This window comes from Hippopotamus amphibius, chromosome 13 (assembly GCF_030028045.1).
Source record: "Hippopotamus amphibius kiboko isolate mHipAmp2 chromosome 13, mHipAmp2.hap2, whole genome shotgun sequence".
Lineage (NCBI taxonomy): Eukaryota > Metazoa > Chordata > Mammalia > Artiodactyla > Hippopotamidae > Hippopotamus > Hippopotamus amphibius.
In genome coordinates this window covers 31,272,331-31,298,000 of record NC_080198.1, presented here as the reverse complement: position 1 = coordinate 31,298,000, position 25,670 = coordinate 31,272,331, and the positions used below count along the sequence as shown (strand labels likewise).

The window sequence follows — 25,670 nt, the reverse complement described above, 5'->3', positions numbered from 1 at the left end:
TTAAAAAACCAAAAATGGAACTACCATATGATCCAGCAATCCCACTACTGGGCATATACCCAGAGAAAACCATAATCCAAAAAGAAACATGTACCGTAATGTTTATTGCAGCACTATTTACAATAGCCAGGACATGGAAGCAACCTAAATGCCCATCAACAGATGAATGGATAAAGAAGATGTGGCACATATATACAAGGGAATATTACTCAGCTATAAAAAGGAAGGAAATGGAGCTATATGTAATGAGGTGGATAGACCTAGAGTCTGTCATACAGAGTGAAGTAAGCCAGAAAGAGAAAAACAAATATTGCATGCTAACTCATATATACGGAATCTAAAAAAAAAAAAAAAAAAAAAAAAATTGGTACTGATGAACCCAGTGACAGGGCAAGAATAAGGATGCAGATGCAGAGAATGGACTGGAGGACACGAGGTTGGGGGGGGCAGGGGGTGAAGGGGAAGCTGGGACGAAGTGCGAGAGTAGCATAGACATATATACACTACCAACTGTAAAATAGATAGCCAGTGGGAAGTTGCTGTATAACAAAGGGAGATCAACTCAATGATGGATGATGCCTTAGAGGGCTGGGACAGGGAGTGTGGAGGGGAGTTGAGGGAGGGAGGGAATATGGGGATATGTGTATAAATACAGCTGATTGACTTTGTTGTACCTCAAAAACTGGTACAAGAGTGTAAAGCAATTATATTCCAATAAAATAAATAAATAAATACAAACAAAAACAAACAAACAAAAATAGTCCAATGAAAAAATCAGCCTATGAGATGAACAGGCAATTCACAGGAGAAAATACAAACGGCAAGCACACATACAAAAGAAGCACAGACTCACTAATAATCAAAGAAACTCAAATTGAAACAAAGACATGGTTGACCTATCAGATTGGCAAAAATTAAAAAGTGATGTATGAGAAAGCCTATCTCTCCACATCTTCACAAATAGGGTTATTTTTTTATTAGCTTCTATAGTGAAACAAAGCATTTGTATAATAAGAAGGCAACTGAACACTGAAAGGTCAGATACCTATGTGAATTTCCAAAATGTATTTTGAGGGCTCTTCCCACCCACTACTCTCACATAAGCATCAACCCCAGGATGGGGGCAAGCAGAGGAGTCAGGGAGGAAAAATAGTGTGCTGCCTTATACATCCTTTATGTGTGAGATTGCGGGGTGAAGGGTTCGGAGATTTCAAAGCACCCATCTTTTTCCTGGTTTTATGAGATAAGAGATAAGTACTGATTTCTAATGTCCAATTATTGATAAATTCAAGCCTCAGGCTCTTTTTGAGATTTACCATCAGTATCGAAATCACAAGACCAAGTTGTGGTCTCAGAAACCACAAACAGAACCTTCAAAAATATAAATGTCACATATTACTTGGGTTTAGGTAAAATAAAATTTTAATTTTCTACTTAGTACTTTGAAATGTGTATAGTTTTCAATATTCTAAAATTTTAGATTACCATGAAACTACTAATCCATCTCATCTAACTCAGGGACATTCACGTGACCACAGCTAATTTCTAGTCTCTCTTCAATCAACCAAAAAAATGAAATAATATATATATTATATATAATTTTTAACCTGTAAAAATTTCAGCCGGGCTAGAAAGTCTGTGATGTAACTCCCTAGGGGTTTAAGACTTGGGTATGATCGTTGGGCCCATATTTCTGGAACCTTTCCAACAAGCAGACTGCCAGAGAGTGCCTCCAATGCAGAATCCATGACAACCACGCCCTTAATAGCTTTTTCAAGGTCCCGTAGAGTGTTGCGTATAGTTTTAATTAAACTGCAAGGAAAGAAATTGTGTCATCAACATATATATGATAATAAATATCCACATACAGTCTTTCCAGAAGAAGAAATAGCAGGGAACCATTCACAGCTTTATGGGAGTGTTTCCCAACGTGTGGTCACCTCCCACTTGATAATGTAAGGCAATGTAAGGCAATTTTAGGTGATACTTGGATGAACATTTTTCATTTTAATTATTAGGTATGTATTTTTAAATATAGAAAACAATATAATTTGCATATCAAAATTGTTGCTTTCTGGGTATTATTGCTTAAGACCAGGTGAATTTAAACAGAGAACAATTTAAGGAAAAATACCAGGTAAATAATGTTATAGGTGGCATGCAAATATGGAAAAAGTTATAAAGGTACTATACAATGGCTAAAACTTCAGAAACACTGAATTAAAACATAGAGTGTATATTCATTTATACCCTTGCAAGTACTTTGCTTCCCACTTAGGCCCGAACTGCTAAGAATACCATAAATATACCTGAAGTGAGGGTTTTAGCCTAGAAGCCTAAGCAACTGAGAGATAGTGTGCTAGTATATGTAAATACCTGTGGCCTTTGTATAAGAAATACTGAATTAATTAAGGCATCCTAGTGCTTTAATATATTTTATTTTAAAATGTCAAAAAGTCTGCAAACTAAAATAAACTTGGAAACACTAGAATATTCATAACTAAAACAATTCTCCTTTCCCTATGCCAGTATTGAATGTAGAAAATTCAATCTAAAAACTCAAAGCAAATAATTTGTTTGCTATTTTAGGGTACCTAATTAATCCAGATTAGACTCAGGAAGAAAATGGGGGGGGGGTGCTTATGTGTTAGTGGCAGAAAAATGATAAAAGATGTGTCTACACGTAGGCCTAGACAAGGCTCATTCCATCTTTAGTTCCTGAGGAAAAGAACAATGGATGGATGAGAAATTATGATTAATGAATATTTTTAACCAGTAAAAGCAGATCACTTTCATCATCATTTTTACATTATAAAAAATACCTTCCCTTCTGGGACAGAAGATTATACAACTTTAAAAAAAGGAGAAAAATTCTAATGAAATGGCAAGTTTTGATAATTTTTTTTAATTCAATACCAGTGTGTCTCTTTATCAACCTTGGATGGTAGCCTTCTGAATCACTGAGTATAGAGCTCCTTACTTGTTAAATCTTTCCATTTCTTGTACTAACACAGTATTCATGCTCTCTTCATATCTCACGGGATACTTGAGCAGTGCTGATTCAATGTCAAAGTCACTTGGTAGCTAAGAGAATAGATTTTGAAGATCACATATTACTCTCAGAATGAATAATTAATTTCATTCAGCTATAATACCAATAATAGCTAACATTAGGCAATTACTATGTGCCAAGCATTATGCTGTTTTCCAAACATTATCACACGTAATCCTTACCATACACTCTTAGGTGGCCATCATTATCATCTAAGTACAGAGAGGTTAAGTAAATGTCCAAGGGTACAGAGTCCAAAAGTGGTTTGTTTAAATCCATAGGTCTCTAACACTAAGGCCAATGCTCTTTACTACAGGATATAGCACTGTGTAGAAGATATACATTTCTGAAAAGTTGTGTAATTTTCTTTTGTAAATTGAATCTTATTTTCCATTAATAAAACTGATTTACCGTTTCATAACTGTTTTATATTTATTTCCAATAAAGTATCAACTGGCTCAAAATGGCTTTGCTTACAGCACTATCAAATAATTAATGTGTAAATGTAGCAGGGTCTCAGGGCATAGGGAAAGAGAGGGCCACTCAGTGTCTGATATCAATGAAGCATCTCAGAGACACTTGAGAAGTGATAAAGCGGACTTTGGGGCTGGTGACCAAGCCCCAAGACACTGGAATTCACATTCTTAAAGGGGCAAAGGAATTTCCCTATGAGGGAAGTCCCAAACCAAGAAAGTTGAGCTGCCCAGACTGTCCCTAGGTGATGGTCCTTGGGTGGTACAAAAGAACTCTAAGTCACACCAGGTAGTGTCACTCAAGGCATCTTGGGCTCAGCACAACCATTCTACCCCAATTAAGTCCCATGTGCCACTGCCAGGTAACTTCCTGCTAGGAATCTTATAAGAGCCACCATTTGGGGAGGGCAAGTACCTTGCCCCAAAGAGAGAAACCACACAAGAAGAAGGGGCTGGGGGTGAGAAGAGGCAAATGGCAGAAGCAGCAGTCAAGGAGTAGAGGTTGGAGTAGGCTAGTTTGCTTTCACCCAGGGGTAGCAGGCAGTGTTGCTCCCTTCTCTCCAGTGGCCACAGACAGGCTTAAGGTGAGTAGGCTCTACCTAAGGAGTGGTGTAAGGCAAGGGTACCAACTGGGAGAGTAGAGTAGGTGCCACCCATGGATTTTCAAGGCAGATGGGATAGGAGTCAGTTTCTGCTCTGTCCGAGTGCCTGACACTGAAATATGGGGATAATTACAGTATTTATCCTGGAGGGGAGTTGTGAAGACCTGTGCTTAGGACCATAAAGTCCTCTTAGTAGTTCTTTATTGAATTTAAGACACAGAAAAAAGTTAGAAAAGAGAATATCATTCCACTTTACCAAAAGAGCTAAGAACATTGGGCTGTAGTATGGGGGAAAAAGCTGTAGCTGCTAATTTGGTGCTAATCTTATCTCCCTGTGCCTCCTCACTTCTGAAGGTATAGATTAAAAACCACTCTCTAGTCGCAGAAGGGAGGGAATATGGGGATATGTGTATAAATACAGCTGATTGACTTTGGTGTACCTCAAAAACTGGTACAAGAGTGTAAAGCAATTATATTCCAATAAAGAGCTTAAAAAAAAATTCTCTCCTTGAATCAGCAAATTCAGACCATTTCCTCCATTTAAAAAAAGTAGGTCCACCATTTTTATTTAGAAATGACAATAAATCATACATTCAGTAGCTCATGCACAACTACAGTTACTAAGAACTTACTATTTGCCAGGCATTACGCAGAGCACTTTAATTTAATGATCTCCTTAATGTCCATTGGAACCTTATACAGTTGGTATTATTTTTATTTTTTATTTATTTATTTTTTTAAAATAAATTTATTTATTTATTTATTTTATTGGCTGTGTTCGGTCTTCGTTGCTGCACACGGGCTTTCTCTAGTTGCCTCAAGCGGGGGCTACTCTTCATTGTGGTGCATGGGCTTCTCACTGCGGTGGCCTCTTAATGCAGAGCACGGGCTCTAGGCGCGTGGGCTTCAGTAGTTGCGGCACATGGGCTCAATAGTTGTGGATCATGGGCTCTAGAGCACAGGCTCAATAGTTGTGGCTCACGGGCTTAGTTGCTCTGCGGCATGTGGTATCTTCCTGGGGCAGGGATCGAACCCGTATCCCCTGCATTGGCAGGTGGATTCTGACCCACTGTGCCACCTAGGAAGTCCCTACAGTTGGTATTATTATCACCACTATACAGATTTGGAAACTAATTTTCAGAAATGCAAAGTATCTCACTCAAGGTCATAATGCTGCTAAATGGAGTTTTCAGATTGACATTTCATTGCCATTTTGATTATGTTATATTACAAGTAACAAATCTTAAGCTAAACATTACCTTGTTGAGAATATCTTTGGTGATTTCTAGTAGAATCTGGTCAGCGCTTCCTGAAGATCCTGTCTGTTTGGAGCCTCCTTGGGTGAGGAGCAAGGACTCAAAGAGGATTTTCGTTTGCTGAAGATCTTTGGAGATATCAACATTTTCATGTAATCCAAATATCTCAGGATGCTGAGTAAATGGAAGTTTCTAACAGAAAATATATTCAAAAAGCATCACAAATTTTCACTGGATATGTTAATTCATAGGGTAGATATGTGCAGACCAAAAAGTGTTAAAAATCAACTAAACATCAAAAACAGAGGAATCAAACTTTTCCAATTTTCAATAGCTGCTAGAAACAAAATATATTGAAAGCTGATTGAACCATAATACTTGTCTAATCCTATATATTATGGGGGACTACTTCACTATCTGCTTTTTAGAAAAATCACACTTGAATCTAACCCTATTTTCAGTGATATCAGTTACCTTAATGAATTCAATGTACTCATTATAAGTGCCTTTGGGAGGTGCAAAATAGTTTCCACTGGGAGAAAACTTATAATGAGAGTTTTCAATTATGTGTGGGTTATAAAAGTCAGCCAGCATGGTTAAGAGGAGACGTCTGTCCCAATCATCTGTCACTCTTCCTCCATAGTTACACTCTCCAGTCAGGTAAGAGATAGCTTCAAATGGAACTGTATCATATTCATTTATAAATAACTGAAACAAAGGAAAAATGAAATGAGAAAAACAAAGTATTTCACTTCATTTCCATTTTAAGATGGCCTTAAATTTTTTTTTCAAGGGATCTTCCTGGAGCAGGGATCGAACCCGTGTTCCTTGTATTGGCAGGCGGATTCCTAACCACTGTGCCACCTAGGAAGCCCAGATGGCCTTAAATTTTTATCAATCTATCAATCCATCAATCTATACACATGGAAGTGGGGCTGAAAGAATTATCATCATGGTTGTTTTGGAGCCCCATGTTGTAAAGGCCCTTATCACAGCAAAGAAGCAGAAAAATACAATATTCTGTGGTTGTCTAGGTAGATTAATATATTTGGTAAAACATGACAGAAATAATGGGAAGGTATTGGGGTTGGACAGACCTGAGTTGAAATCCTACCTCAATGGGTAAATTTACTTCTTAGCTTTGGTTTTCTTCAAAATAGGGATAATACCGACCTTACTGGGTTGCTGTGAGGATTAGAATTCATGTAAGTTATGTGCCTAGTTCTAAGTCTGAGTGAGTAGGAATTTATAGTGGACCTTTGTTCTTTTTTTCTTTGCTGGGGGGCTGCTGACCATCTCATGCATCTCATGTTTCATTGTAAGTCTACAGAAACTGAAAAAGCTGACCACTCACTTCCTCAGCCTCCCTTATGGCTAAAGCCTAGGCTTGTGACCTGGGCTTAGAAACTCAGATGTAGCCATCCTAGACTGAACTGGGGTTTAGTGTGCAAAGAAGTAGGAACAGCAAAGAATCTTTTTTGGTGACATCAGGGAGTGTTTAGTAGACCAGAGTCTGTGTGGCAGCTATGAGAGCTGTGGTGTCTAATATTTAACAAGGGTAGAAGGAATGCTCTTACCAGACATGATATGATTCTGCATATGACTACGGCTGCCTTGGCTCTCCAGCCATCTTGGTGTTTCTGTGACTGACTCAATATTCTTTCAATAAGTTCCTTTTCTACTGTTTTTGTTGACTGATAGAGCTAAGCTGTAGATTTGACTGAGTGGAGGCTAAGAGTAGAGTATAGTGAGGACTAATATAAAGCCAAGACTGAGGAGGGCACTGCAGAAAGAAAGAACTAGGGTCCTTGATGGCAACACTTTTGTTGAATCAACCAACTCCAGAGTCTGTCCTTCCTCTGCATCCCTTTTATGTGAGATAAAAAGTTTAATTATGATTTACACCAGTTTGAATTGGGTTTCTCATTATTTGAACAGAAAAATCCAGATTAAGATTATGCTTTATAAGCCAAAATTATAATTATTAATAGCATCTAGCCAACTATTAGTGGTGTTGGGAGAACTGAATAAGTTATTCTAAGCAAAGGGAATTGCCTAGGGTCTGGTACACAGTGATCCTCTATCAGTGTTAGTTCCTTTCTAATTTTACCTGTAGTTGTCGAATACTGATGCGTAAATCTGATTCATTAAATCCATATGGAATATTCCAACCAAGAGGACCAAATTTCTTTCTCTCTTGCACAAGGGCATGAAAAAAACAAACTCCAAACAGCAACTTCTCCCACGCCTTTAAGATAAAAATATACAACAAGAAAAAATTCTGATCAGGTTTCCATCATTAAAATGAGGGGAATTGATGATCTTTCATTATAAGATTCTACAATTACATATCTCTACAAACTTTTATTTAGAAAGACTATCTAAAATAATGCTTACTATAAAAATTATTAATCTTATGACTTAACCAAAACCTCCAAAGCTAGACAAACTACAATAACATTACATTTTATTAAAATGCAATAGTGCTGGAGAGACATGCCAAGATGGATGAAGAGAAAGACCCTGAACTTATCTCCTCCCTTGACACACCAAAATAACATCTATGTCCAGAGCAACTATCTATGAGAACAACCTGAAGATAGCAGAAAAGATTTTCCACAACTAAAGACATAAAGTGAGAACCACAAGATGGGTAGGAGGATCAGAGACACACTACAGTCAGGACCCAGGTTTGTTGAGCCACAAATGAGAGGAATATCACAATTGTGGAAGTCCTCCCTAAGGAGTGAAAGGTCTAAGCCCCACATTGCGCTCCCCAGCATTGGGGCCCTACACTGAGATGACAAGCCCCCAGAACATCTAGCTTTGAAAACCAGCAGGGCTTATGTTCAGGAGAGCCGATAGACTAGAAAACAGAGACTCCACTCTCAAAGAGCATGCACAAAATTTCACATGCTCCAATCCCAGGACAGAGGAAACAGTATAAAAAAAGCCTGGGTCAGACTCACTGCTGATCATGGAGAGCTTCCCAGAGAGTCAGGAGACAACAATTAGTGCTTGGCATCATCATCAAAATTTCTGTGTATGTGTATATGTGTTTGCACCTTTTCAGGCACACAGTTGTCTCCACTTTATCTTCCCTGCATATCTAAAGATTGGTATTGACAACATTTAATTCCATTTGGTTGCCACAAGCAATTTTTACCGACTTTATACACCTTACAGTGGCTTTTGGATCAGAGTGTTATATATTTATGCAAATTTTGCTATGATAGTTTTTTTTTTTAACCCTTTGACCCCTCACTCTCTTCTTTCATCCCCCACTTCCCACTTCTGGCAACCACCAATATGTTCTCTGTATCTATGAGCTTGTTTTTTTGTTGTTAGTGGTGGGGTTTTTTGTTTGTTTGAGATTCCACATACAAGAGAGAGCATATAGTGTTCACCTTTCTCTGTCTTGTTTCACTTAGCATAATGCCCTCGAGGTCCATCCATGGTGTCACAAATCACAAGATTTTCTTCTTTTTTATGTCTGAATAAGATTCTATTATATATCATTTTTATATATAAATATTATATACTCTTTTTTGTATATATAATAAATAAATATATCTGTCACAATTTCTTTAGCCATTCATTCATTGATGGAAACTTAGGTTGTTTCCACATCTTGGTTATTATAAATAGTGCTTCAGTGAAAATGGGGGTGCATATATCTATCTGAGTTAGTGTTTTGTTTTGTTTGGATAAATACCCAGAAGTGGAACTGTTGGATCATATGGTAGAGTTCTATTTTTAATTTTTTGAGGAACCTCCATACCGTTTTCCATAGCAGCTACACCAGTTGACATTCCCACCAACAGTGCATGAGGGCTCCCTTTTTTCCACATCCTCACCAACACTTCTTATTTCTTATGTTTTTGATAACAGCCATTCTAACAGGTGTAAGGTGATATGTCATAGTGGTTATGATTTGCATTTCCCTGACGATTAGTGATGTTGACCATCGTTTCATGTCTCTGTTGGCCATCTGTATGTCTTCTTTGGAAAAATGTTTATTGAGGACCTCTGCCCATTTTTTTTTAATTATCTTTAATTTTTTTTAAATTTATTTATTTATTTATTTTATTGGCTGTGTTGGGTCTTTTTTGCTGTGCGCGGGCTCAATAGTTGTGGCACACGGGCTTAGTTGCTCCGCCACATGTGGGGTCTTCCTGGAGCAGGGCTTGAACCCATGTCCCCTGCATTGGCAGGAGGATTCTTAACCACTGCGCCACCTAGGAAGCCCCTCTGCCCATTTTTTAATTGGATTTTTTAATTAAATTGTATGAGTTCTTTATATATTTTAAGTATTAACCCTTTATCAGATATATGAGTTGCAAATATTTTCTCCCATTCAGTAAGTTGCCTTTTTATTTTGTTGATGGTTTCCTTTGTTCTTTTTTTTTTCCTTTTGTTATTTGTTTATTTATTTATACCAGTTCTTGAGTTTTACTTTGGATTAGTGAATCAGAATCTCCGGGTTGGGGGGAGGGGGGCACTGATGTGTATCTTTAATAAGCCCCTCAGGTTTATGGGGATTATGGTTGAGTTTGCCTTGCATAAGTTTCCCTTGACTAGAATGTGAGCTCCACAAAGACAGAGATTTTTATATGTTTATATATTTCGTGTGTTTATATGTTCATTGCCATATTACCAGTTCCTAGAAGGATGCCTTACACCTAGTAAGTGTTCAAGAAATATTTATTGAATGAATGGATGGATGGATGGATGGATGGAGATACAGAAATGTATCCCTGCCCTTAAGGAGAAGACAACTGAGTATAGGAGACAGATCTGTAAACTGACAAATAATTAATATCTTATCATTGCTAAATAATTAAAATGCCAAAGAAGTCAATTTACCTGTGACTATAAAGATCATACTCACTTTAATAGCCAAATGATGAATCAGAATATTGCTCACCCAATGGTCATAAATTAGTCTTATCAAAGGACATCTCAGCTATTTCTGATAGACTTAAAAAGGAGTTTTATATGTGCCTACAAACTAGTCAGCTACAGAAAGCCTAGGGCAATTGTTCTCAAAGTGTGCTTCCAGGACCAGCAACATCGGCATCATCTGGAAATGTGTTAGAACTGTAAATATTTAAGCCCGACCCCACGTTGACTGAATTAGAAAGTCTGGTATGAGGCCCAGCCAGATGAATGTGATGCACACTGAGAACCAATGTCACAGGGCATTTATTTTCTTCTCTTACTCCAGCTCCCATTTGCTTTACCAGCAGAGAACTAGCTTGATGATGCCTTACCCATTACCACTATTCATCGTAAAAATGATGATATATGACAAGGGTGCTAATTTGCACGTTCCACAGATCCAAATACTTGGGGTGCCAATGTTGCTTGCTTAAAGGTGTAATACAGAAGGAGGAGAGTGCTGTTTCTCTAATTCAGCACCATTCTTTATTTGGGTCACCTGAGCCCGAAAGGAACTCTGTGTTTAGAATCTTTCAAAGCTTCCCTTCTGTGCTTCTGGTTCTCTCTCCTCTAACTGCAGAAGCTCAGACCCTGGATGCGGATCAGACACCATACCACCTTCTCCATTCTACTAAGCCCCCTTTCTAGCTAAAAGCACGAAATACTGCCCCCCTTTCTCCCAGAGTTACAAACAAAATTATTGCTCAGAACTGGGGGCACACAGAAAGTATCATCAATCAGAGAGAAACAAGCTGGCTCCCAAAGAATTCAACCCTTTGTCTTCAATATCATTCTTTTTCCAGCCCAAATAGGCAAATATGATAAATAGCATGTGTTGTGTGTGAAGGCAGGGGATGATTTTCCCTTAGTACTGATGTTTCCTTCTATGCAGGGAAACCTCACGGAATGTAATACTCCTGGATTTTCTCCATCCTGATACTCATGGGTAGAGAAAGGAGTACATGGGTAAATTTGGGAAAAGTTAAGCAAATATGCTTTGCTCAACTTTTCCCTTTTCTTGCAGGAAGGGAAGTCTTCCTCTGTTCCTCTTGGCAGATAAATTTGTTTAATTCTGGGTTCAGTAATACTAAGCCCATTTGTTCAAAGATATAAACTATATCTTCAAACTAGTCTATATCAGTAATTAAGGTTATAATTTGGTTCCCATATGTTTATATTTTTTCCTGTTTCTTAACTGGTAAGAATTTGGGCAGAGAAACAAATTGCTATTTATTGGAATTCCTAATGTCCTCAATACCACGTGCAAAACTTTTTACATACAGATACTTTGAAGTGTTATTAATATGTCAAAATGTTATTACTAGAATTTCCATGAAGGCAGAATTTTTGGTGGAGGTAGGGTCTACTTTATTCTCACTGCCTTATATCTAATACCTAACAAATATATTTGTTGCAAGAATAAATAATGTGAAAACAGATTGCCACTCTTGGGTCTTAATCATCTTAATTAGATGCACTGTTGGACTTTTGTACAAACTAAGATATATTCATTCAACAAATATTTATTTGAGTATCTACTACATGGGAAGCAGAACACAAACAATTGGGAATAAAATAATAAGATAGGTACAATTTCTAGCTTCTTAGGAAATGCCTAAAGTTTAATATTAAATAAAATATTTATGTTTTCATATTTTTTCACTATAAAAACACATTTTAAAAGTTCCAGAGGCTGAACATTACCAGTTCCTTTCCCTTGCATCCACTGAAAAACTGAGGATCAGAAACTGGATCCATGAGATATGACTGGAGGAGATTTAGCCGAAGACCGGTAGGAGGTTCATTAGTCATTTTTACTCCATTCTGTAGAATTGTTACTGGGAACTAAGACAAAGTAAACAAAGAGCATTACTCCAGATAATCAACTCAAGTCCTAAAAATGCATACACTACTAGATTAAAGATGGGTATAAGGGAGGACTCCAGAAATATTTTTAAAACCTCTTAAGGTTAAACATTTAAGACAATAACAGATAACCAAATGAATGTACTAAACTCCATAGGAAATAAACATACTTTTGGAGATGGGTAACTTGTGAGCCAAAGCCTAAAGGATGAATTACAGGCTTCAGGAGAAAAATCTTCACATATTTTTTCCAACATGGGCATCCAGGAGACAGCAAGGTGACAATTCTGTAGGCAAACCCAAGTTCCTTCTTCTATTGCTGCTTTAATCATTTTTGTTGCAATTGGTCCTTGTCCCTGTCCCAGTGAAATAGCTTGAAATTTATTTCCAGACATAGCTTTATCATTTGCAAATTTCAGCAGGCCTAAGAGGGCACACACACAAAAAATGGCTTCACTGCTTACTCTAAAATTATACAATATGCCTTATGTTTCAGTGTATAAGTATTTAATTGTGAAAAATTCTAGTTACCTTTCCTTATAAATACCGAATTTACTAACTGATATATAATCCTCTAAGAAATAGACATTGAACTAGGTGATTTATTTATAATCTCTTGAAGTTGACAGTATATGCACTTACTGGCCATGGGATCTGCTCCTGGAGATAACACAAAAATTAAGGGAATGGTGCAATTTGAATCCAAATAGCTCTTTGTCAAATCAAATGGTGGAGGCTCTACAAACTTTTTCCCTAGTTTGTCAGTAACATAGTTAGTTATAGCTGGAGTTATCTGTTAAAAGGGGAAAAATATGATCTTTAGAGTGATTTTTATTTCACATAACAACTTTGATTATTACTGAAAACCAACAAAGAGTAAACTATGAGTCTAACGGACAAGAAAAGCATGCAGCATATCACAGACAAAGCACTAATTTCCCTAATACACAAAAAGCCTCTATAAACTGATGGGACAAGACTAACAATCCAAAAGAAAATGGACAAAGAAGATAAAAAGTTTATAGACAATGAAATACAAATGGATCTTAAACATATGAAAAGATGCTCAACCTCATTTAGTATAGCAGAGACTGCAAATTGTCCCCATTCTGTGTCTCCTTTTGGTAACAGAACCCCAAGTTTTCCCAACCTTTCATGCAGCTAGATGTGGCCACGTGACTAAGTTTTGGCCAGAGAAATGCAAATAGAAATTACATATGGAGCTTCCAGATCCTATTTTTATAAGGAAACAATTTGCCTTCAACACTCTCTTTTCCTGTGCAACGGATGTGGTGTACGTGAGCCAGCTTCAATCCTGCTAACAAGGACCACACTAGCATGAGAGAAGAAACTTGAATCTCTGGATGATCTCAAGAACAGAGGTGCCCTGCCAGCCTCAAGCAATGCTCTGGGCTATTAGGAGAGAGAGAAAAAATTAACTTCTATTTTATTTAAGCTACTGTGTTTTAGGCTTCTTTGTTACAGCAGCTGAGGCTATACCCTAATACTTATACATAAGAAAAATACAAATTATAATTATACTTAGATACCATTTTTCACCGATCAGATTGTTATATAAATGGGACAAAGATAGTGTCTGGATTGTTTATTTTTCACAGTAGGCTAAAACCTGTTAGCTCAAAAGTCCAACTGGCACCAAACTCAAAATATTATGTATTCAACTGTTTTAAACATAGCCCAAATAAGCAGATTTTTAGCCATTTAGAGCCTGCCTACTTTGCACCCAACATCTGCTAGCCATAAAAAAGATAAACCCCAGGACATAAAGACCTCAAGCCACTGCTGCCCTTCAGAGCTCTGACCCAGAGACTCAAAGCAGCCATGCTGATGAATAATGTCACGCAGATACCACACATGCCCCCTCCCCATTAGGAATTCCCTTGTTTTCCCCTATCCTTTGGAGTAGTGGACCTCCCCTCACTCCCAGCCTCTGGACAGCCTCCTGCTATGAGGGAATTCTTTCTCCCCAACAAACAAACCTGTCAAAGCAACATCTAATGAAACTCATGTGTGTTACTGCCACCTCGATCAACCCCAGAATCCTCAACCCCACTGCATAGATTGGCAAAGATCCAAAAATTTGGCAACATACTGTGTGGGCAAAAGTACAGGTAAACAGACATTTTCATACATTGCTGTGGAAGAGTAATCTGGTATAACTTTCATGGAGGACAATTTGAAAGTATCCATAAAATTACAGAGGGCAAAAATCCACTGACACAGCAACTTTGTTCCTAGGACTTTATTCTGAGAGAGAGTTGCACATGTGAGAAATGACTTCTGAATTAGGTTATTTATTGCAGCATTTTTATAATAGATAACATATAAATATTGTAAAAATCCATCAATAGGAACTGGCTAAAGAAATTATTATATATTATACAATGGAATATCATGCAATTGTAAAAAAAAGAGAATGCTCTATGAATTAATAAAGAAAGAAGCAATATGCAAAACAGTGGTTGCTACCATTTGTGTTGAAAATAAGTGGAAAAAGAAGTTATATTTATGTACATTTATGTTTGTATAAAAGGACAATGGGACGTAGATGACATTAATTGCCTGAGGGGAAGGATGAGGAATGACTGAGAGATGGAGACTGGAGGCACACTTTTCATTGTATTCATATATTCATGTGATTCAAAACAGTGCATCAGTTTTGAACCACAGGAAGATGTGACTTACTTATAAATTATATTAAAATTAATTAAAAATAAAATGCTGTTCATCAATGTTAGCAGCAGAAAAATCAGTACAAGGAAGTATCAGACATTATCTTCTAAATGCCAAACAACTTTCTATCGGGAAACTGTAGGAATTTGATGGAGAGAGGAGTGATCATCACAGGCTTCTTTAGTCCTGGAAAATTTGTGGAATACTTGGGGAGGAAGGGTAGAGGCTTCTATATGGGTAATTTTGTGTAGCTATGAACAATTCTGTAGTTTTAAATGGTAGAAGTTTCAAGGAGAAGAATGGAATGGCAGAAAAGAGGTCTGGTTAGTCAAGGTAATAAGAATGCCAAGCTGTACTTTTGTTATTATTCTACAGGTATTGACAGGCACCTGAAGGTTTGTGTGTGTGTGTGTGTATGTGTGTGTGTTTTAAAGAGCTCACAATAATAGAGCAGCTTTTTATTTCTTTCTTTAATAAATACACATGAGCAATGATGAAATCTTTTTCATTCTTTGACCATTAACACCATGTGTAGTTTCTGCCTAGTACAGTAGATCTTCAGTATACATTTTAAGGAAAGGGAGTTGCTGAGGACACAGAGAGCTTGCTCTGCATTACCCTATGCACTGGTCAGGGGTAATGCTCCCTGAGATGACATAACGGCAATCAAGTGTGATAGTTTTCTATAGAAAAAGTACCTTGTTCCAGTAATTTAACATAAGAAAAAAGTTATAAGACTTTTCTATAATATTGAAATGTATAATATTTTAATCCTTCATGTAAGATACTCTAGAGAAGAAATTACGGAGACTTAAATAGACCTGGATGTGGGCTTTGTGATGGTTAATTTTATGTGTCAACTTGGCTAGGGCCCAGCATCTAAATATATGTTAAAGTATCTTTAAGGTAAGATTAAGATTTAAATCAGTAGACTTTGAGCAAAATGGATTACTCTCCATAATGTGACTTGGCCCCATTCAATCAGTTGAAGGCCTTAAGAGAAGAAAGACCGATTTCCACTGAGGAAGAGGGAATTCTGCCAGTAGACCACCTTTGCACTCAAGCTGCAACATCAGCTCTTCCTTGGGTTTGCAGCCTGCAGATTTTGGACTTGCCAGCTGCCATAATCACGTGAGCCAATTCCTTAAAATCTCTATCTCTGTCTTCATCTATCCTATTGATTCTGTTTCTCTGGAGAATCCTGACTAACACAGTCTTTAATTGAATTTGATTTAATTCAATTCAATTCAACTCAACTCAACTTACAGATATTTATTGAGATGTCCTACCATATGCCGGTACTACTTTAAGTCCCGGAGATGTTAAACAAAATAAGACATGGGTCCTGACCTCAAGAAGCTCAGAGTCTAGTGGAAGATCCTAACAAATAAACAGACAATTATTGTATATTCCAGTATGGTAAGTGTGATGTTTAAGCACAGGCTCCCAAGCATGGCAGACAAAGCAATAACCCCACACATAGTATTGAAGCAACATCTCCATTGGCCATCAAGGAGACATTCTGTGGAATGCAAATAGGCAGGGGTTTCCCAGATGCAGAGCTACTCATTCCTAAGTTTACCATAAACAAGGGAAGCCATTTGTGATAAAATAATGAATAAAGCACTGTTTTGGCCTTCAATGGACTTATTTACTAGTGAAAGGAACATATATGTATATACATACAACTATCAGGTAGGAAAGAATGAGGTACATTTTAACAATGTACAAAGTTCTTTGGGAGTTAGAATAAAGAGAAATACTCAGAAGTCACACCATTATGTAGGCCTCTGTTTGAATCTATTCAGAGACTGAATGAAGCATTAGATAATGGTCCTCGTGAAACTTTACTAAAAACATAAAATGTAAAAAAAAAAAAAGGCAAAAGAAAAAGAAAAGAAAGACGAAAAGAAGGGACCACTGCAATCACTTTCAATACCTTCATTTTATATGTGGTTGTAACTGAAAGGTGAAGTGACTTACTCAGTTTTAAACTACATGTACAAGCATAGATTTTAGTTTTCCATTTAAAATTTTTCCTTTTATAACACCGTAACACTTTTCTTGAGTGTATGAAAATTGGTATCAGCCTATTTCACTTAAAGAAAGATTTCTGTGCATGTTTGAACTAACAAAATTCTGACACATTCAAGATTTTCTACCATCTTCTGCTTCTAGTCAATATGGAGGAATAGGGACCAGATTTACCCTCTTGCATTTAGTTCTTGCTAAAGAACTAAAACATGTGCAATATTAGTGAAACAACCATTTTCAGACATAGGGCTGTGCAGACAATAAGTGGTACAGGACAGTGATCCCTGATAAAAAGGAAACGAATAAGGTGAGACCTATTATTCCCTTGATTTTCCTCTGGGAGATACATTCCAGACTGTGGAACAGGGAGAGCAACGGAAAGCAGAGCAACACAGTGTTGCTGAGTTGGAAAGTCAAAAATCAGAATTCAAGGAGGCTCAGATTGCTAAAAGTTTCAGAGCTCAAATTGGAAAGGAAGTGTCCAGAAAACCAGCTCAGAAATCTGCATAACAGTGTCCTTGTATCTTTCCTGACCACTATGGTATCTATACATAGGCCAAGCAAAGAGTGACTGGGGAGCTATAATCTTGGGATATGAGGAGCTACCAGAATTCATACAAAGCTGGGAATCATTCAAGTTCCCAATAGCCACAGTGGAGAGTCCTTGGTGATCATTTGGGGCATTCAGTAAAGGTCTCAGAAAGGCCACACTTTAGTACTGGAGCTGAACTATCCATTGAGTAAAGGCTATTCTGCACCTGTGCTAACAAATCTTAAAGCAATCGTTGAAAGGAACCTGAATTTAACTGTGTAGTTAAAGGGGTTGGTAAACTTTTTCTACAGAGGGCTAGACAGTAAATATTTTAGCTGTTGTGAGCCACATACAATTTCTGCTGCTTATTCTTTTTCTTTTAAACAATCATTTAAAATGTAAAAATCATTTATAGCTCATGGGTTGAACAAAGATTGGTCACGGACTGGATCTGGCCCAGAGGCGTTGTTTTCTGACTGTCAAATAGCAGAACAAAAGTCAGCAATCTAAAGGAAGATGACGAAATCAAAATCACCAACAATGTCCAGCATCCAATCAAACATTACTGGGCATGCCAGGGTGCGGCAAAATATAATCTATAGCCAAGAGTAAAATTAGTCAATAGAAACATCCAGAAATAATGGAATTAGTCAAGGAATTAAAAACAGATATTTTCACTGTTTTCAAGTATTTAAAGGAAAATATAAACAGAATGAAAAGAGAAATAGAAAATATAAAAAAGAACCAAATGAACTTTCTGGAAATGAAATATATAGTAGCTGAAACAAAAATTAATTGGATGGGATTAATAGCAGATTAGACACTACTAAAGAAGAAATCACCAAATTTAAAGATAGCAATAGAAACTGTCCAAACTGAAGCACAGTGATACAAAAGATTTTAAAGTAATTAACAGAGTATCAGTCACCTACTGCATATTAACAAGCAGTCTGATACATATTTAATTGGAATCACGAGTAAGGTGGCAAAAAAATATTTGAAGAAATAATGGCCATAGTTTTTCTCAAGTTGAGGTAAACTATAAACCTACAGATCCAAGGAACTCAATGAACCCTTTTGAACATCTGAAAGGAAGGTTAAAGAACCAAATAACAAGTTTAAAACCTAGTACTTCATAAATGGCAAATTATCTTTTGCCATTATCATTTGTCTACTACCTTATCAGGTCTTAAGCACCGAAGAATTATTATTTTCTGCAGTTCATTTAGCCTCGTATCCATTGGTACTGGAAATTTAGCATTGTGTGGCTCCTTACTGTTATAGATCTCCCGCCATTCAGTTATATTGTCACAAAAATGCTGCCTAGTGGAAAGAAAAGCTTAATAATTATCCTTTCATTGGGAAAATATTTAAAAAGAGACTGTTGAGTGAGGAGATGAATCAAAACAGCTATAGAACTACTTCTGAAAATCACTAGATTACAAATTTACCCATCACTATTCAGTGCTAAGTCATCATGTTTAAACAATTACCTGAGTCCTTTGAAGACAGGAAATTCACTTGCATGACAAATTTCCTCCCAGCTTTTATCCTGTAGCCAAGTTGGATCAGGATTTTTCTCAGCACTCTTAAGACTTACTCCTCCAGTTAAAAGAAACATCAGTTCCTGGTATTCAATCTCTTTCTTTGCCCTGTGTTTCCAAAATAAGGACTGTTATAAATTGTTGTTTTAAAATTAAACGAAGTCAATTTCTGCTTATATAGCCTGGATAAAACAATCAGAAATGACCTTACTGTTATAAACAACTAGAAACTAGAAAAAAACAAAACAAAACAAAGAAACAATTGTTTTTAGAAATTATAATAGCCAGTGCAGGACTGTGGTCCCTGAAAAAAGGGGTGACCAGATGATCCCCATGACTGCCTCAGCTATTTGCCTGAAGGCACTTTTCAGACTGCAAAGCATGGGGGTAATCGAAATCAGAATTTAGGAGTATTGCTGAGTTGGAGAGACAGAGATCACAGTTAAGGAAGGCTAAGGCAGCTGGAATTTGTGGGCAGAGTACCAGAAAAGAGGGAGATACGTGGACAAGGAGCTCCAGAAATCTACATACATACCCTCTTGATTCTATTGCTGAATGCTGAGTTATGTATGAGTAGGGCAAAACTCCAGGAGGCCAGGCAAAGAATATCTGGGGAGCTGTAAACTGAGTAGCTACCAGAGCTCACACAGGACTGAAGGTATAAGTTATTGCCAACTAGAGTTGAATCTTTGTTGAACACCAGAGGAATTCAGGGGTGACACTGGAGGGATCATACTTTAGTAGTGAAGCTAACCTAGTTGTAGAATAAAATACACTCTAAACATGCCATAAGAAAGCTTAGAAATAAGGCTTGAAGAGATCAAACTAATTCAGTATAATTTAAGTACCCACAAAAGTAAAGTCTAGTGATCTTTAAAAGAAAAAACAAAAACAAAAGCCCAAGCATTTACCAATGTAAAATTCACAACATTGATAACCAGGAGAAAAATCAGTACATAGATACAGACACAGAAGTGAAAGAGATGATATAACGAGCAGATGAGAATGTTAAAAGAGCTATTATAAACATGCTGAAGGAGTGAAAGTGGAACATGAACATAATGAAGAGAGAAGCAGACAATATAAAAATTAACGAAGTGAAACTTCTGGAGATAAAAAATTGAAATCTGAAAGAAAAATTCGCTGACTTTTCCTCAGATTTACAGAAATTGAAAGTATACATTACCAGTAGACGTACACTATAAGAAATGTTCAAGGAAATTCCAGGTAGGTGGAAATGTGAATCAACAAAAAAGAATAAAGAGCATCAGAAATAGTAACTAGTATGGGAGTGAGTCAAAAATTACCCGCACTCCGATTACGTTAAAATTTCTGTTGGCTGCACAGCCAGGGTGCGGATAATCGTTGACTCACCCTCGTAGATAAACATAAAAGACATTTTTCTATTATTTATGTCTCTTTAAAAAGTAATTGAGGGGGCTTCCTAGGTGGCGCAGTGGTTGAGAATCCGCCTGCCAATGCAGGGGACACGGGTTCGATCCCTGCTCCAGGAAGATCCCACATGCCGCGGAGCAACTAAGCCTGTGCGCCACAACTATTCAGCCTGCGCTTTCCTGTGCGCCACAACTATTCAGCCTGAGCTTTAGAGCCCGTGAGCCACAACTATTGAGCCCATGTGCTGCAACTACTGAAGCCCACGCGCCTGGAGCCCGAGCTCCACAAGAGAAGCCATGGCAATGAGGAGCCCGTGCACCATAATGAAGAGCCCCCACTCACCGCAACTGAAAAGAAAGCCTGGGCACAGCAAAAAAGACCCAACACAGCCAATAAAATAATAAATTAATTAATTTAAAAAAAAAGTAATTGAGGGACTTCCCTGGTGGTGCAATGGTTAAGAATCTGTATAAGAAGTAACTCACTCAATCCTCATGGCAGGCGGTTTTTTTGTTTTTGTTTTTTTGGCCACACTGTGTGGCATGTGGGATCTTAGTTCCCCTACCAGGGATCAAACCCATGCCCCCTGCAGTGGAAGTGTGAAGTCTTAACCACTGGACCACCAGGGAAGTCCCAGCAGGCATTTTTCCACAGATGAGGAAACCAGAGCAGAGAGGCATCTACTGCACAGGCGTGTGGTGAGGATTCAGTGAGATAAAGCAGGCAAGGCCCCAGCATAAGTCAAACCCCACAGAAAGTGTTTCATAAATGTTTGCCACTGTTTAAGTGATTGTTATGGTTAAAGTGACCCTAAAGAGACCAGCCATGGGGACGTCCTAGGTGGCACAGTGGTTAAGAATCCACCAGCCAATGAAGGGGACATGGGTTCAATCCCTGGTCCAGGAAGATTCCACATACCCCAAAGCAACTAAGTCTGCGCCACAACTACTGAGCCTGTGCTCTAGAGCACTCGAGCCACAACTACTGAGTCCACATGCCACAACTACTGAAGCCCACACACCCTAGAGCCCATGTGCCGCAACAACTGAGCCTGCACTCTAGGGCCCATGTGCTGCAACTACTGAGCCCATGTGCTGTAACTACTGAAGCCCACGCACCTAGAGTCTGTGCTCCGCAACAAGAGAAGCTACCACAGCGGGAAGCCTGCGCACCCCAACGAAGAGTAGCCCCCGTTCTCCACAACTGGAGAAAGCCCGCTTGCAGCAACAAAGACCCAACGGAGCCAAAAATAAATTAAAAAAAAAAAAGTAATCAGCTATTTAGAGCAAAATAATACAACGTGCTGTGGGCTTTATAACATATGTACAAGTCAAATGTATGACAATAAAACAAAAGCCATGAGGGGAAAGATAAAAGTATAATTTTTAAGTTCTCATATATATATATATGAAGTAGTATAATTTTACCTGAAGATAGCCTGTAATAAGTTAAAAGGAATACTACAACCCTAAACAAATCGCTAAAATAATAAAACATAAAATTAAAGCTAATAAATCAACAAAGGAGATAAAATGGAATCATAAAAATACTCAGTTTAAAGAAAAACAGAAAATGAGGAAACATGCAAGAAAGAGCAGATGGGCAAAACAAAAAATAAATCACAAGATGGTACATTTAAACAACTCTATTATCTCATTGAGTGTAAATAGTCTAAACAATTTCATTAAAGGTAGTGATTATCAGATTGTATAAAACAAGTAAGACCTAACTACATGCAGTCTACAGATACAGTTTAAATATAAAACAAATAGGTTAAAAGTAAATGTATGGAAAAATATATACCATGCTAACATTACTCAAAAGAAAGGTGGAGGGGCTAAAACAATATCATACAAAGTAGATTTCAGAGGAATGGATATTACCAAGGATTTTAAAAAGTGAAGTGAATTTATTGAGGATGTAACAGTCCTAAATATTTATATATCTAATAACAGAGCATCAAAACACAAAGTAATATTGATAGAATTGCAAGGAAAAATATAGTTAGAGATTTCCAACACTTGCTCTGTAATTGAACAAGTATATAAAAAATCAATAAGGATATAGAAGATATAAAGACCATCTTGACCTTCCTGACATTTTAGAACATTCCACCCAAGAACAGCAAAATACACATTTCCTTCAAGAGCACGTAGAACATTTACAAAGATAGATCATATTCTGGGCCATCTAATGTCTCATTCATAAAATTTCTGGAACAGGAGTAACTATGGAGACAGAAAGCAGATCAGCGTTACCTGGGGCTGGAAGTAGGAGCAGGAACTGACTAAATTGGCACAAGGAAACTTCTGGGGATGATGGAAGTGTTCTAAAACTGGATTTTGGTGATGGTTGCACAATTGTATAAGTATACTAAAAATCATCTAACTGTATTCTTACAATGGGGGAATTGCATAATATGTCAATTATACTTAATAAAGCTGAAAAAAAGAGGATATTTCTATTGAGTGACTTCCATTTACATTAATAGAAAAAGGTGCAAAAGAATATTTACTGTGTATTCCCTTTGTGTAAGAAAGGAAAATTTTTGAAAATATACAAATTTATACACACACACACACCCTCCACAAAAATTTACGAGAAATGGATCATAGACCTAAATGTAACATGCAAAACTATAAAATTCCTAGAAGATAACATAGGAAAAAATCTAGGAGGCTTTAGGTATGGCAATAACTTTTTAGATACAAGACCAAAGGCATTATCCATGAAAGAAAGAACTGATAAGGTGGACTTCATTAAAATTTAAAACATTTGCTCTGCAAAAGACACAAGAGAATAAGAAGACAAGCCACACATTGGGGGAAAGTATTTCCCAAAGCTGTATCTGATAAAGGACTGTCGCTCAACTTAAAAATAAAAATTGAACAACCAAACTGATTCATAAATGGACAAAAGACCTAACAGACACCTCACAAAAGAGATATAAAGATAGCAAATGAGCAAATGAAAAGATTTTCAGTATCCTATATCGCTAGTGAATTGCAAATTAAAACAAGATAACACTACACTTCTATTAGAATGGTGAAATCCAGAACACTGACAAGGCCAAATGCTGGCAAGGTTGTGAAGCAACAGGAACTCTCATTTATTGCTGGTAGAATGCAATGGATTAAGGGATGTACACTATATGCTTGTTGACCCCCTTCTGGGATCTGTGATGTAAAATGTGGTTAGACTTTCACTTAGAACCCATTTACAAAGTAATTTTCACAGAGAAAATATGAGTCAAGAAGGAAAATCTTTTAATATTTTAATAGTCCCATGAGTGAGAAAATAAACTACTCCTTCAGTACTTTCCCCTGCCCAACATGTTCTGGCCCCTGAGTTCTTGCTTTTTCCAGAGTGTGGGTCAGTTTCAACATTCAGGACCCCAAGGACCACAAGCCAAGATTCCTAAAAATGCTGAAGTGCTGCATGGCATCTCTTGGAAGATAGTTTCTTACAAAACTAAACATACTCTTACCTATGATCTAGCAATCACACTTCTTAGTATTTAACTAAGTAAGTTAAAAACTTATGTGCACACAAAAACCTGCACACAAATGGTTACAGCAGTTTTATTCACAGTTTTCAAAACTTGCAAGCAACCAAGATGTTCTTCAGCAGGAGAATAAACTATAGTATATCCAGACAATGAAATATTACTCAGTGCTAAAAAGAAATGAACCATCAAGCCATGAAAAGACATAGAAGAATCTTAAATGCATATTATTAAGTGAAAGAAGCCAATCTAAAAACTCTATTTGTTTTTTCTTTTCCTTATCCTTTTTTTTTTTTTTTCTGGCTGAGCCACAAAACTCTATTTCTTGATCTGAGGGGTAGTTACACAGATTTTAGCTTTGTACGAATTTACCAAAATGTACCTGAACACTTTGTGAGCTTTTCTGTATGATCCAAATCAAACATCAAAACATCAATACTACTGTAGAGAAATGTACAAGTAAAATCACGAATTAAGCACAGCAAAAACATGATATCCTTCTGTGGGAAGCCATGGATTAGGTTTTTCAGGCAGGTTTTCAAAGTAAATAAAGAAAAAGTGAGTAACTTACAAAAGAAGATTGGCACATAATAAAAAGGAAAACAATAGCTTGTCCTTCTCAAATAGTGATCGGCATACATTACAATATAAGTTGTATGTGAAGTGATCATTTAAATATCGTAGGCGCTTTTCCAAAATTTTGGATTTGTTACTGAAAGGTTAAAAAAAAAAGAAAATATATTGAGTTAAGGAAAACTAAGAAAAAATAAGTAATTATGAATTAACACACAAGTTGTTTTTATTTTATCAAAATAACCACTGTTAAAAACATGAAACTACACACACACACACACACACACACACACAAGCATATACTGGGTTGGCCAAAAAGTTTATTCAGGAAAAAACTTAACGAATTTTTTGGCCAACCCAATAAAAATGGTGAACTCTGAACAAGATCTCTGGATTGTACCAATGTGAACTTCCTGGCTGTGGTATTGTACTAGAGTTATATAAAATGTTATCTTTGGAAGAGAACCATCATACACTATTGGTGGGAATGTAAATTGGTACAGCCACTATGAAAAATAGTATGGAGGTTTCTCAAATTTAAAAATAGAACTACCATAAAATCTAGCATTTCCACTTCTGGGTATTTACCCCTCCAAAACTCCAAAAACACTAATTCAAAAAGATATATGCACTCGTATGTTTACTGCAGCATTATTTTCTTTTAATTGAAGTATAATTGATTTATAATATTGTGTACATTTCAGGTATACAGCACAGTGATTCAGTTATACATATATATACACATATATTATACATTATATATAATAACATTATACATAATAATATAACATTATATATAATATATAACATTATATATATAACATTATATATAAATGTATACAGCACAGTGATTCAGTTACACATATATACACACATACATTATACATATATATAATGTTACTATATATAACTACATATATAATGTATATATGTATATTCAGTTATACATATATATATAACATATATTCTCTTTCAGAGTCTTTTCTCTTATAGGTTATTATATAATATTGAGTATAGTTCCCTGTGCTATATAGTGAGGCTTTGTTAGTTATTTATTTTGTACATAGTAGTGTGTATATGTTAATCCTAGTTTCCTAATGTATCCCTCTCCCAATCCCCGTTTCCCCTTTGGTAACCATAAATTTGTTTTCTGTGTCTGTTTCTTTCTGTTTTGGAAATAAGTTCATTTGTGTCTTTTTTTTT

General features: G+C 36.8%; 1 protein-coding gene across 1 annotated transcript in view; it reads right to left on the bottom strand.

The window, feature by feature from the left end:
- The window catches only part of DNAH12 (dynein axonemal heavy chain 12), a 194,244-nt gene that overhangs the window by 6,719 nt on the left and 161,855 nt on the right, over positions 1–25,670 (bottom strand). Inside the window, exons 59-69 of the mRNA XM_057706474.1 lie at positions 24,466–24,606; positions 18,944–19,102; positions 18,629–18,773; positions 12,833–12,983; positions 12,361–12,614; positions 12,029–12,169; positions 7,494–7,631; positions 5,858–6,091; positions 5,387–5,575; positions 2,981–3,084; positions 1,608–1,812 (exon numbers count right to left, since the gene is read on the bottom strand). Coding sequence (XP_057562457.1) covers positions 1,608–1,812; positions 2,981–3,084; positions 5,387–5,575; positions 5,858–6,091; positions 7,494–7,631; positions 12,029–12,169; positions 12,361–12,614; positions 12,833–12,983; positions 18,629–18,773; positions 18,944–19,102; positions 24,466–24,606 — 1,861 coding nt within the window. The remainder of the gene's footprint in view (positions 1–1,607; positions 1,813–2,980; positions 3,085–5,386; positions 5,576–5,857; positions 6,092–7,493; positions 7,632–12,028; positions 12,170–12,360; positions 12,615–12,832; positions 12,984–18,628; positions 18,774–18,943; positions 19,103–24,465; positions 24,607–25,670) is intronic.